This window comes from Danaus plexippus, assembly GCF_018135715.1.
Source record: "Danaus plexippus chromosome 9 unlocalized genomic scaffold, MEX_DaPlex mxdp_26, whole genome shotgun sequence".
Lineage (NCBI taxonomy): Eukaryota > Metazoa > Arthropoda > Insecta > Lepidoptera > Nymphalidae > Danaus > Danaus plexippus.
The window spans coordinates 553,767-568,897 of NW_026869848.1; the positions used below are offsets into that span (position 1 = coordinate 553,767).

The 15,131-nt window shown below is 32.6% G+C and overlaps 1 protein-coding gene across 10 annotated transcripts in view; it reads left to right on the plus strand.

Annotated features, from left to right (window-relative positions):
* The window catches only part of LOC116767215 (disintegrin and metalloproteinase domain-containing protein 33), a 230,798-nt gene that overhangs the window by 132,168 nt on the left and 83,499 nt on the right, over positions 1–15,131 (plus strand). For all 10 annotated transcript variants that reach the window (XM_061527421.1, XM_061527427.1, XM_061527422.1 and 7 more), the window contains 2 exons: positions 2,530–2,553; positions 8,411–8,559. In XM_061527421.1, coding sequence (XP_061383405.1) covers positions 2,530–2,553; positions 8,411–8,559 — 173 coding nt within the window. The remainder of the gene's footprint in view (positions 1–2,529; positions 2,554–8,410; positions 8,560–15,131) is intronic.

The window sequence follows — 15,131 nt, forward strand, 5'->3', positions numbered from 1 at the left end:
AACCTATTTATATGAATAAATTTAAATAATATGAAATTAATGAAGTTGCGCGTAATGAAGTATTTGTAGGTGAGAGCACGCATGGCACAGAACGCATCTTAGCATTAAGCTCGCCTTTGCTACAATTTATGGTTGCAGAGAATATAAATTAACAAATTAATATTTAGATTGCTTTATGATTAAAACATAAGAGTTCAAAGGAAACAGCATACGTATTTGATAGTTTTCAAACGCCCACCACAAGTTCAGCGGACGTACATCATCTCGACACAGCGCGGATGCCATCTTGTTCCTATTTACATACGAATGCATCCAGCATGTAAATTTAAGCGTCCGTGAGACCGCCAGCCTGCATCCCTAATCGATTTAGGGTTGATGCCGCCAGATTGTATTGCTGGTTGTTTATTTTTTAATTCGATGACGATTTGCTAAATGTTATTGTGCTCTCAAATATAACTTCCATGATAAATTCTCTTGTTTTTAAGTACGATTTATATGGCGTGATTTTATTTATATTTTTTTATACAAATCTTATTGTTACCTTGGGAACGTGTTTACTGTGTTTATTATAAGGCGATTTTCCAACATTTCGTATACATTCTCTTATAGACGCACAGTCAGTGGTGTTAAATATTAATTTAGGAAAAGCCGCGCGTTTAACTAAATGGTGAAATAAAATCATTCTGTAACAGCTCCTACTGCAGTACTATTAGCAAGATGTCTGTGACGCTCTACATGGATCGCTGGCTCTACACGCTCTCTCTGTTTGGCTTTATAACTCTTGTTATATTAAATGGCTCCTTACTGTTTCCATGCTTCGTCTTTTGTCTTTCCAGTGGCTGACTCGTCTTGGAATATAAAATTTTGATTGGTACGGCCCTTTGTATTCCTAGAACATAGTTTGAAATCAAAAAAATAACTTTGAACTAACTGCTACAACATTAACAATTTATTAGAACATTTATCCTCTATTTTCTCTAACTACCTGCTATATTTTAACATAAAAATAACCGACTGTTAAGCAAAGTTGTTTTGAATAGGATTTATTTCATTCAATTCTTCTTCGAAAAGCTAGCATACAGCCGCAACTTGCAGTGGTTGAGATGTAAACAGAAACGCTTACGCAATACACATACGGGTATATAAAGGCATTTTATCTAAATGTTAATGTTTGAATTACCAAATAATTTTTCAGATCATACGATGTTGATTTTTTTTCAAGTAGTATTCCACTTAATGTTCACTTATCAATATATTACGTTACATAAAAGTATACGACCCACATCACTGAAATTGTAAAGTTCATAAAGCATAGTTACGGCACGGTGTAACTTCGGCACAGTTAAGGCACGGTGTAACTTCAGCACAGTTAAGTCACGGTGTGCTATATATTATTAAATACAAACACATATATATATAGCACACTTATATGTTTTTTGACATGATTGGCTATAAAGACCTAACGCTCGCGTAGTTTTTTGGGTTAATCAAATATTGTTTGATATTTAACATTTTAAATGATAATATCCCAAATTAAACCAAATGTGCCGAATTTTATGTTAAAAATATTATGTACAAAAATATAAAACAAGTAATGAAAAATAATTAACAACGATAATTATCAGAATTCATTGAAATCTGTGTTCTGTCCGGAGGTAACAAATTGTCCAACGTCGTAGCGAATATTTTCCTCCCGCTGTTTCTGGTCTTTCTTATATTTGTTTTGCTTGCAAATAATATTTATGAGTTTGTAGTGATACTACCATTATTTCACTAGGGTGTTGTGTGTTTGTTTGTCACATTCAATGTGGTTGACCACAGTGATGGACCGCTACTGATAAACGTCACGCTCGTCAACACCTGACCATCTTAGTTACTGACGCAGCCCAATTTCAATGCTATTATTATTTGATCTATCATTATAAGTTTCGAGGAAAATAATAACAAGATCACTGACAGAGATTACGTTCAATATACACTAAATAATGTATACGTTATGGCCTAAAAAGTATTTTCACATCCTAAACCAACATTCGCATATTCGGTGTAAAACCATCCAAAAATATTTATATTTTTCAACTACCAATAATATAAGGTAGCAATAATTGTACGCATACATTTCTTCTGCATCTTTATAATATATATTTTTATTTAAAATTTCCTTCCATCATACATTTATAACATTTCACTTGTTACAAAGATTCCTGCATTTATATTCACGTCACAACGCACATTACAAAGCGGGACAGAATATCGCCGTCTTTCTGCTCCATCAGCCATTACTATAGCTGTATCAGTACATAGACATATTAAACTTTAAGTCGATGGTATAAAGTTAAAAATCAATTGGGCTCTGCAGTTTCGTAACTGATACGCTACGGGATTCATAGCCCGCGTAGACAATGTCTACGTCGTAGCGACTAGCTACGAATATAGTGATACGAGTTCCAAAACAAGAAATTTCTTACACGTATGAATAGTTAAATTAAAAATGTACGGAAGTTAATAAATTTTCTTTTTCTGTTGCAGGTTTAAAGGACGAGAAATCTGATGGTAAGTGAAAAAACCCTCAGCTGTAAGAACTCATAAAACAACGCTAAAATGGCTTCCATGAAAATGGGAAACAAATTATATTATACTTATGGCTGAAGGGATGTACTTAATCATAATTAATTAGTGGGTCGTACCTTTAATTAAATTTTAATTATCTTTTACAACGTTACATAAAATTTCCTTCAGCAATATACCCATTAGCTGTTGTGGTATGCTTATTAACTATTTCTCTATGGCCGATGGCTGGCTGTAGACGAGTCCATAAATTGGCATTGTATCGATTCCACCACCTTATTCAATCAATATTTTAGGGCGTTCGAAGTTTTTTAATTAACTAACCCTAATTATGAACTTTTATAATAAATTTTGAAAACGGTATCCATCCTTTTATGGGCTAATTGAGACTTTGAGTTACTCTGAAATTAATTCCTTAAGTTGAAGAGTTTTAAAGTCGTTTATATTATTAACGTCTCATCTCTGTCCGGCTTTGTGCAATTTGTTTATTATTTGTTGCCATAATATTTAACAAGGCGTCTTAAAATTATATCCTCTTTAACAAACACTAAGGGAGAAAGAGTTTTTTTTTTCATTTTGTTGGCATAGTTGATAATATTTTGCAAAAATATGACTGTTCACTGGCAATATATTTAAATATATCGCATTAAAGCTAATAGCTTTATTGTTTAGACACCTCAAGAGATCGTCGATTCGAATCCTGCTTATTTCTATGAATTCCTCATTCAACATAATTTGTATAACAATCAAGAAAAATTCAAGTTTTATACAAGAAGTACTACACTAAATAGGAAGGCGTGTAGCTAAAAGTAACACTGATTGAACAAATTGTCAAACGTTTACAAACTATGCCGGCTCGTGTAAATCTCCCTTAACTTTCTGAATTATTTTCGTCTAACAAAGAAAACAATGTTCGTTGTACGTTACTTCGTCAGATTTGCCAGTTGTTTGGTATTTGAATCTTATATATAGAGACATAAGTAGGGAAATGCCAGTTCAAAAAAGTATTACGTCAACCTTAGCGTTTTGAAGTTGGATTTAAAATTTAATAAAACACGTTTGTAACATTTGTAAAGTTAAAAATAATAGCAAAAGTTTTTGATATGTTTAAATAAATTTAAAAAAATCTAGTTTATTTTCAGGCTAAAGCAGCGTTGTGCGTTGAAGTAGGTCTTCCCAATGACAATATCGTCTTGCAATGGTATAATGTCCCACTAAATGCAGCCCATGCATAATGCAGGCGTCATCTGTGCTGCGCTGCGGGCGTGAGACGCTGCTGTCTCAATGCGGATCTGAGAGCGTTTTGACCCGATTTCATAATGGTAGAATTAAAACTTTATCCCATCCGTAGCATCAATCATCACAGAGACGATCGGTCAATGTCGTCAAAGTTGTTTTTCCAGATCTCTCTACATTTGTATGTGAGAATATCTTTTGTTCAGTCCTGCAAAGATGAACGCGGAGGGCCTTATTTACGTTTCCTTGTAAAACGAGTGTCGACTAATGAGAGGCTTCGCGCAAGTAAATCATTAAAATGCATTGAGCTGGATGACGCGAGACACGGTTCACGTTTTAGTCATACGAATACTCAATGGTTTATCTTTGAGAGCCATTATCATTGCTATGAATCCAGATTCGTATGTTATTTAAGAAAATTATTACTATTCCATATTTTACCATTCTCCTAATTATAAAATCAATTTTATTTCGATTATAAATCAACGAACACATGAGATGCTTTTACTTTTATTGCTAAGTGTGTTGTAGACCTAACAGTTTTATAGATGCTATATCACGCTACGTCATTATGGTACAATTACAAATATTTAAAGTTTCAACTCTGTTAGAGCCTGTTAAGCCTTTGTGTCGTGTTAAAAATATTTTAACCGACGCCATTCATCAAGTCAATTTGTAAATTAAGGGGTTTTCACGCTTTTTAAGGTTGTGCGTAATTAATATGCAATAAACTGGAGAGCTTTCGAAACTGTTCTTTATCGCACAAGAACTAAAGTCTATTATAAATTGAAATATTTTATATGAAATTATGGCTGCGTTTATTGCTAATTTGAGCTTTGCTGCATTTTTATACAAGTACTCATAGTTCCTACAGACCGCAGCCCGCATTGTGTTATTCAGAGCATCATTTGAGAACGCAACCATTTCGTACGTCATTTCCAACTCGTTTCTATTACGTTATAAACAGACGTCAACATTCTCCCGCTGCTGGAACGAATACAAAAGTTAATATATTTAATCCGTGACACGTTGAATTACCATCGGAATGACATACAATTAGTCACGTAGGAGCCCCGCATTACAAAAGATTTACTTTGCACGAATATGCTTTCAAACTTTAATGGTATTGGATGACGGCTTAATTGAAACATCCGAGGCAGGCTGCTTTGTGCCCTCGTCAGATGAAACAGATCTGTGCGGTGAGCGATAGTCTCGCACTCTATCTGAAGCGGCGTGATTTTGCATTTTATCCTTCTAGCTTTCATCTTATTCTGATAATTCAAATATCAATTCTTAGTATTTTAATTTCGAAGTCGACTTTTCTCATATTTATTGTTTATGATTCTTTAACTTCTGAGTACTGAAATACGCTGTCTAATCACATGCATGATTCGCTACTGTGATGCATATTCCCTAGCGGATAGCGATTTTAATCGAATTACTATCTAAACAAGTGATGAGGGAAACCGCAACCGCAGCGTCTGTATGAAAGTGTGAAACGCCCTTAACATTAATAATGCGTCCGTTTAGTTTCCAATATAGTGAGAGGGAATTAATTTACTTACAAATAAATTACGTATAATATTTTGATATTATTATTTTCTACTGTATAAAATTGTAATAAATGAGTACAAAATATTACCGAACAAATGAATTGTTAAGTTCCGCGAATCTGCTTTCATCCGTTTGTTGTTATCACTTCAATGCTTCGTGAAATTTGTGAAGCGAAATTCTTAATTAATACGAATTACTAGTATAAAATTATCTGCTATTCATTAGTTATAAATTTTACGAAATAAAACCATTATTGTTACATTATATTAATGAACAGTTGATAGTAGAGCAAAATATTTATTAATTGCACAGGACGCCTGAGACAAGCGGCTGCTCTCTCGACTCATTGTCGAATGTATTTGTTCTCAAGTTGAGATATATGAAACGAACGAATGAAATGAAAATTGTAATATCCGATAGCGAAGGTACATCGTCGGCGAAGGATAATGCCAACGCATACAGGAACTTAGTCCGCATAAGCAAAACCATGTCGACTTAAGCTCAGAGGAGATTAATTTTAAAATAGTTGCCTGATACTTAACTGCATTAGTGAAATCCTTTTGTGTTGTAAGTTGATGAATGTAAGTTTCCAAACTTCCAGCGCCTTTTTAATTACCTTGAACTTAGTTAATGACTTCAAGGATTATTTAGTTAAGAGTTTTTTAATATTAACTTTATTATTAAGACACTTTTATTATTGAAGAACATTGGTGTGTTTGTTTTTATCGGTCACACGTGTCTTTGTATATTGTGATAGTTCAGTGTATTAAAAATTCTCTTCCACATTAATTTTTGATTATTGAACAGTATTTTTATTCTTAATTACATTACATTACTGGGTATAGTTCATTTTTCATCTCAAAAAAGTTACCTTTCAATTTATCCGTTTCGTAAAAAAAAAAAAAAAAATTAGGTCACGAAGTCATTCGCTAAAAAGGTGAAACAGTTCAGCGAATATTTATTTAACTCGTTTAATACACATTTTTTATATCACAGGAAGTATAGCATTTAAGTTTAAAACACAAAATTATTTACGAGTCCAATAAAATGTATTTGTGCGTCGATAAGTTTGTTCAAGTTATGTTCATTTAAAGAATTCTTCGTGAACGAATTGTTCGTACGAATAATTGTTTGACCGGCCATAAACAGAATACGCCAAAGCAATCCTGCATAATAGGATTTGTAATCAAACATTTGTGGAAATATTTGATCAAAGAAGTTCCACGGCACTAGTTTGTAATCTGACAAACCGAGTCAACTATCTCTAAGCCGCGCAGCGACCGCAAGCCTGTATTCAAAGTTTTTGGAATTCGTTAAACAAATAACGTGTTACATTTAACAGATAATAAACATATCTCTAACATATAAATTCGACCATTCGTCGAATGAAACTTGAATATCATTATAAATAAAAGTCTAATATCTATATTTCCATATTAGCCACCCTAAAGCCTCCAAATCTCCCATCTTTATTGATATCCGCCGTTTTATTAGAATGCGATCTCTTATATCAATATTTATGAGTTGAAAGCATCCTTAAAATATGATGACATTCAAAACCTCTACAGAGGCTGTAGAGAGTGTGGAGCTATCGTTTGAATGTAAGCTTTCTCATATTAAAGACTTTTGTGCATATTGAACGATGCTGAAACGGAGATGTCTTATATTTTGAGATAAATATACCAATCCGATGTTCCGAATGTCCTACGAGGGGAGGGAAGCGTGTTGTTCCAATGAAATTACCATCGAATATACAATATATAACTTAGTTTTGACACAAAGACACGTTGTTATAAACTATGTTTAAGAATTTTAATTAATACAGACATTAAAATTTAATTTTACGAGAATAGTCTTTGTGTTAATATTAAGTGATTAAAGACACGAGTCTAATAAAAGGGATAAAAATATAGGACGCTGTATGATATGGAAAAATTGTATTTTATTAGATCATAACGTGTAAGCAAAAAATATGAACATCAGCATAATTCGATGAAAGTTGATGAGGCCTTCTCTTTCAATATTCCGATATTAATTTGGGGCGCGACGCTGCTAATTAATTATATCTGATTGATGGACCCAGGGTCCCTTTATCGCTAGATGTCAATCGTACATGACTCAGATATATGAGATCAGATGTTTGTCATAGAATTGATGTATTAATTTTTCAGTCTCCGTTTTCCTAGCTCGCATCTAGATTGTATTATTCGAAAAACATTCGTACATTTCGATTCAAGCCTCGACTTAACATATGCGGACTTTTGTTCGTCGCATACACCGTGCACACCTCATGATTAAAACTCCACGAGGCGAGAATTACATAGAATTACAGTAAAAAGTCTCGGACCTAACGAGAGTTGGCAGCAAAATGCAATTTAATCCCGAGCATGTGATTCAAACGCAACTTGCATTTCAAGTATGTTGATTTTATGTTACAAATTATAAAACCGGCTTACACTTAATATCTTAAATGCGAATCTGCATACGTAACACCCATTTAGCTGGCGTTTGATAAAACGAATTTATGAAATAAACGAATGTACAACAAAACAATTAGTATGAAAACAAATTCTAATCGTGTTAACATTAAAATAGAAAACGTTACCTAAAATAGTTCTAACGTTTCTCGACCAATCAATAACTGCTGTTAATATAGAAATCTCCATGTAAATGATAATCCAACTGTCTATAGAAGTGCTTATGACCTGAGCGAGTAACAATCAACCTGCCTATTGTTCGATTTGAAAACCTCGTAAAGTCTTTAAGTTCTTAGACGATGTTTCAAAGACGCTTATAACAAGGACTTTGGTGCAATTGCAATTTTATTCTCAAACTTGATATTTATTAATGATAAGTTTGTTAGGAGGTTCAATTTCTTATTGAAATACTTCGTAATAGCAGAGAAACATTATGTTAGCTTACATTATTAGAATCTGTATTAAATTTCGAACCAAACAAGATCTAAAAAGGGCAAATTAATCTTTGATCTGATTTTGCTACGTATAATATCAAATAAATTGAAAGTTATAATACTTTTTCATTCTATTAACAGAAGTTGAGCGACTGTTACGAGAGTTCTACCAAAACCAGGAGTTGGTCCGCAACATCGGCTCGCACTATTACCAGATCATCTACCCTGTACAGCTGCGACATCACGAGAAGATGGGCATCTCCACCAGAGAAGTCAGCACTAACATCAAGGTGGGGAAACTAAAGAGAACAGAATATCCCATACATACATACATATATATACATACATATAATCGGATGTAATTCTAGTAAAGTAGCATTGCTTGATTGGAAATAGTCGCAAGATCTCACCTCGTAAGAGTATTTCATTACGCAAGCTCATACCGTAAACAACTAGACGCATAAACAAACTATACTATATAAATATTTATTTGTCATCTAATATCAAAGGGACTGACGTCTGCGTTATATTCCATTTGAAATAAAACATCTATCTACGAGAAACACAAAAATTAAAAATTACAAAATATTAAAACTATTTTTCATGTTTTGTTTCAAGCGAGGTCGCTGTTCTAATTAAAGCCGTGAATAATCCGAATAAAACACCTCGTCTGGTATTTTTTTCGAAGGGAGCTCCTGCGATACGCATGATTAATGCCGCCCCAGTTCCACCGAGTTTTTCTATTAGCCGGGAACTTCTAAAGCACTTTTTGTTTAGTATTACTCAACGTCTGAATCAAGGGACAGCTGAGGTGTTGGCGGTTATGTATTTACGATTTAATAAAGTGTCGCGAAATATTGTGTTAGGAGTTCAGGCGGGGAGTGAAATGGAAGTGTATTGTGTACAAACATAGCCTTATATACAAATGTAGTTCTTAAGGAAAATATTATTAAAGTTCCTCTCGCTTCATAACAATTCAATATAATTATTCTTATACAAACGAAACAGTGCCTCGGAATATGTTTAGTTCAACACAAAGAGTAATCAGGGTTCGTTCAAAGTTTTGATTACTTCAAAATTCTTGTAACATTAAATAATCTTTTGATCAATAATAAACAGATAATTATTTTGCTCGATATTAGACATTAATATTTTGAAATACAATCGAAGTTTCGAGGCAATAAACATCAAACAATATCCTAATTTCCGCCGGCAGCTTGTTGAATTAATAAAACACTCCCTCTAAGGATTTTTGTTATAATTTAATAATTTATTTTTGGTGATCGTATCTTCTTTTATTTTTCATAAAGTGTCCGTTACTTATAATGATATATTATTCTTTGTGTCTGTGGAACTAATTTAATTGATTGGAATATGATGTACATGTCTCATTCGGTGTATAACCGTTTATAATGTAGTGTTGAGTCGTTTGCAACTACCCCTAATTATACGCAGTAAATTTAAAATTAAGGATTCAAATTGACATAAGGGAAAGTAATTTATAATTACGTCGCTACTCTCAAAAGACGCAGGCGTTGAAGCGATCGTTCAGTTTCAACAAGTTTGGGACCAAGTTAAATTGGTTTTCAGAATATTTTATATATTTAACGTCACCCAAGTATATGTTAACGCTGTGACTCCAAAACAGATGTTTGACTACTTTGATTTTAAATAGTAATATTTAATATTAATATTATATATATAGAGTGTTCCGATAGATTTATTTTCTATATTATAAAGACATACAATAAAATAAAATGTAAACGAAACTAAACTAGAGTTCAGAATAAAGTGTATGTCATTTATATTTGTGAATTATTTGAGATTCAAGACATCGATTGATTTTTATCTTATAAAATAACCACCATAACTCTAGTTGTGTACAAGTCGTGGTGGCCTGCAGGTTAAAGGCCCACCTCTCACACGTCATGGCTCGGGTTCGAAACCTGGCAAGCACCGATGTGATCTTTTCCAAGTCATATGTACTTTCTAAGAGTATTTAGACACCACTGACAGACCACACACGGTTAAGGAAAACATCATGAGGAAACCTGGTCTTATAAATTCAAATTATAAGATTGAAATCGCCAACCCGTCTTCAGCAAGCGTGGTGATTAATGCTCTAACCTCCTCCATGTGAGAAGAGGCTTTTGCGCAGCAGTAGGCTCCGATAGACTGATGACGATTCTTTATACACCAAATACTTGGAAGGCATTCGCTATAAAGAATCATTATAATTTATGTTGAACAAATTAAATTAATACAGAGTCAAAATTAATAGCAGAAAAAAACATTAATGTTACATAGAGCATGACAGTTGTTGAAACTTCAATTGAGTACATTGGAATAGGAGAATGCAATGTGTGACTAAAAGTCGGTGATGATGTCTCAACATATTACATGTAGACGAAAAATAACCCAAATACTATTGGGAATTGGTTGATTGAAATGGGCTATTAGTACGCATAATGAGATCTAAGACTCTCGCGAGTTTTATTCATTTAAATGAAACCAATATTTTTCGGATAATCCCGACGTTTCGGTTACTTTTCAGCAACCGCGATCACGGGCAGACGAGATGTGAAAAATAATAGAATAGTTTTATTTATTAACACATATTTATCCAATTAAATTTTCTCTATACACAGCCTTGTTGAAATCCAACCAACCGTATCGTAATTACCTTAATTTGATACAGCCGTCCTTTAAGTGGTTATAATTAACTCATTTAGCTATTGCGTTTAATTATGTTACAATGATTACACTTGAATTCACAGGTGAATTTAATTTAAGACATTTATATTTGAATTTATTTACACTAAATGTAAGGTAAAGGAATCGATATTATAAAGCTCTTTAACCATGGAAACTAACTTCAAATTATCAAAGAAAAGACGTCAATATAGCTTTATTGAGGAAAATGTATTGAAATTGGATGGCCCTAGCCAAGAATAGCCTTAATAAGGCATAATGGAAAAATGCTGCTCTTTAATTTAATTCTGCTTAAGAAATTAGGTAACAAGTGAGCTTTTTAAATATAAATAAGGATTTTTGTAATGGAACTGTTTTATATTTTTGTTCATTAGTCCTGGAATAGGTATCGTTTGTTGGAAGCTTTTATATGAAATAGTTATATTAGCTGTTGGATAAATTAACATTAATCGAGGTTTAAAGTTTGGTAAAAAATATTTTTATTATGAACCATGATGTTTTGTGAGCTTCACTAATTGTTATACTTATTTATCGATGGCATTAGAAATTACATAAAACAGGTCTACCGATTTAGATTATTTATTGAGTTGCTCATATCCAATACTATTGGAAACGGTTGAAAATAGAAATGTTATTACATTCCCTACAAAGCCACTTAAAGCCATCAAAAAAAAGGATATTTGCTCGGAATAAATTTTCTATATCCACATCAAATATAAGAAGCCCTCAGTTCTTGGCTTCCAGATCAAAGAAAGATTTTCATATTATATCCTATTTGATGCCTTTGTCTCGTTTCAAACCCCGCGAGCAATTTGTCAGGGCTGTTCAAAGTCGTTTTATTACGAAACCTGGACTAAGGGACACCTAAGATGAATGTAATATTACTTTACTAAAACTTAAACGCTCCCCAAAAGTCGTTATTAGTAATTTATTATCGAACAAACAGGCCCGCTCTGTGATAAACATGAAATTTTCTGGGGCTAAAATAATTTTACACTTAATCAAATCTGCTGGATCATTACAGACATAGATCTATTAATATATCAATAACAATATTAAGTATACGTCGCAATTGAACAGATAAATCAGGAATTTTGTAAAAGTACTAGTACAGCAAAATTCGTTTGTAAAACTCGGAATGCTCATACAGTTTTTCTGCGGCATTGTCGCCACTATAAAGCCGTCTGTACGCTGTCTGAAACATTAACGAATATTTGTGGCGAACGGAAATCAAACCTGGGAGGAGTCCAAGCGGCGTTGGACATGTCACGACACATTGGTTCCATATTGAAGTCACATTCAAAGAGGGTGTTGAAATTTACGTAATAATATATCTAAACGTGTTATTCAATGATAGTAAAATATAAATGTTGATGTATATAGCTTTCTTAAATTAATTAATTACTTGATTTCCTCCTTGTTAAATTTTTTTCTGTTCAATTCACATTATAATCAGTACGATTCTAATATACTAAGTCCTAACGAGCTTTGGAAGTTTAAAACTTGTTACGCTGTCCTTAGATCTCGATTGTTCCTATCGACTGCCACGCTGTTTAGACCAGCCTTCGCTTCCGTTTTATTAATCCATTCAAAAACCTTTATAGTCGTTGTTATCTATGCAGTGCCTTGGATGATATCTTGTTACGCTTTTATGACAATACATTTTATTACATAACTCGTTGAAGTTTAATGAATAGTTGTCCTGAAATTCACACCTATAATATATGTGTGTGTGTGTGTGTGTGTGTGTGTGTGTGTGTATGTTTGTAAGAAATAAGCATCAATTTTTTTTTATATTTAATGGTATATACATACTTTTTAAATTTAATAAACATTTTTGTTTTATTTTCAATTATTTTTTCGGACTCACTACGGTCTATCATCAGAAACATTATGAACTTTAACGCAGATAAACAAATGTATATTTTTTTGTCCTAAAAAATAGTTTACCTTTCCTTCATTTCTATTTATAATTTATTTATTGACTTCATTCGTCAATATTAAAACATAACAACAGCAATGCTATGTATTTTTTGTCAATCGATAAGTGACAAAACATCGAACACGCTCCCCAATATTATGTTGATTTGAAATTCAATGCTTAAATTCTAACATCTAAGTACATATATTGTGATTCAAAACCCTCGGGCGAAATAATGCGAGCTCCAATACGATCTCAGAGGATTTACATTTATCTTTTTCAACGCGAAATATGTTTGCTAATTCTATACAAATAGTGACAAAACGTGCTGTTTACGTATTTCCTTTTACTTGAGTTTTATCTCGTGTAAATTCGGTTGGGTGGATTCAGTTATCAAGCTATAGATGTAATGTAATCTTCATTTTCTTTCTAACTTAACAGAGACTACTTCATTTCAAAGAGAGTACTCTCTTTATAGAAACTAGGTTTCTTATAGTTCACTTTAACAAAATGTAAGTCACTCCGGCGACCTGAACTAATGGAAATTAAAATAATTGACTATTTATTCATTTATTTCCTGCATAAAATTTTAATTTACATGAATAAAACTCAATTCTTTCCAATGGGGCTTTTTAACATTAGCGGCTATTTCATCACCGAAAGAAACCATTCAAGGGAAATCCTTCAAAACATTATTTCATCCACATCCGAACCTCAACAATTAACAAAATCTTGTACAAACATACACACATATATTATAACACGAAATGTAATGAATGTGAACAGAAAATATTACATGGTGTCTTATATTCCTTTATAGGAATGGGATTCCACTTATTAAAGCGATATATCAATTGAATGTGTATGTGAGTGAGTTTATTGCACGATCATAGTCGACGGAGGCTGGAATAGATGAAATGTATTTTATGAGATGAAATTGAAAACGGAGAACCGGAAATGCATCTGGTAAAGCCTAGTTGTCAGTGGGGTCCATCTCGTAGGGGGGGGGGGGTGATAGGACAGCGTAAGAATCTCTCACAGAAGATCGACTTATGTACAACTTGAAATAATAGCTGCGTTTTATATAACGACTAAAGGCATCGAGTGTCCTGGTCTCAAATTCAATTTAATTGTTTCAGCCCTCATTCCTACAGTTCCCAGCACAACTAGACTTAATAGAGAACTATGGTCACTAAGTTTCAAATGCTACAATTTCATTTAAAATATGTAAAAAGACATCTTAAAAAAATTGTTCACCTTATAACAAGATGTGTTATAGGGATAGCTATTTATTGCTTATAAAGGAATTATCTTTTGACTCTGTTTAAAAAGAAAAAGATTTTTTTTTATTTATGAGCAATTTTCAGGTAATACAATTTAATGGTGTAACATCCTCATATAAATTAATTCCTAAATTCTTATAAATCTTATTTCACAACATTGTTAAACGTGGAAGAAAAAATATGTATACAAAAAGTGATTCTTGTTTTTTCAAACATAACATTATCTATCATTAAAAATAATATATATATATATATATGTATATATATTTATTTATTAAACCTGACACTAGTTCAATAATTTTTGAATACACCCCAAACTTGTATAATATCTAGACAGTTTGTAAGAAGCTTGCATAAATTATTATCCAACATCAAATAGTTTCACCTTTATAGCGACAAACTTGCTAACCGCTATTCCGAGTTAAAGTTTTCATGTTTATAAGTTATAGCAAATTCAATAACTCCCACAAAGGTGCAGTAACGCTGAGCCAGATGAAATGAAATGTAGGGATTTAGAATCGGACTCTACGTTTGAAACCTCAAAAAAGATAAATATGATTTCTGTTTCAGGAAAAATATATTTGTCTCTACTTATTCTGCTTTAAATGAAACTTATTTTCGTTTGCCAATACTATTAATTTTATCAAAACAATGATTGTCAATCCTTAAATTCTTGTATTTTAAAAACAATTAGAATGTTTTATTTAACAACAAAAGCCTTATCGTAATCTAAACTGACCATGAAACAACAGTTTTCTGACTAATCCGCTAAACCCCAAGGCGTTTCGCTAACTACAGGTAACAAAACCTCAGGCCGCTAACTTTATAAGTTTAAACCAACTTAACATCTCTGGCACATAACCCGCAATTTCAATAAGCAACGAACCGCAAGAAATTACTTCAAAGTTTTGTATAAAAGATTCCTTGTTATTTTCATATAAGGAGT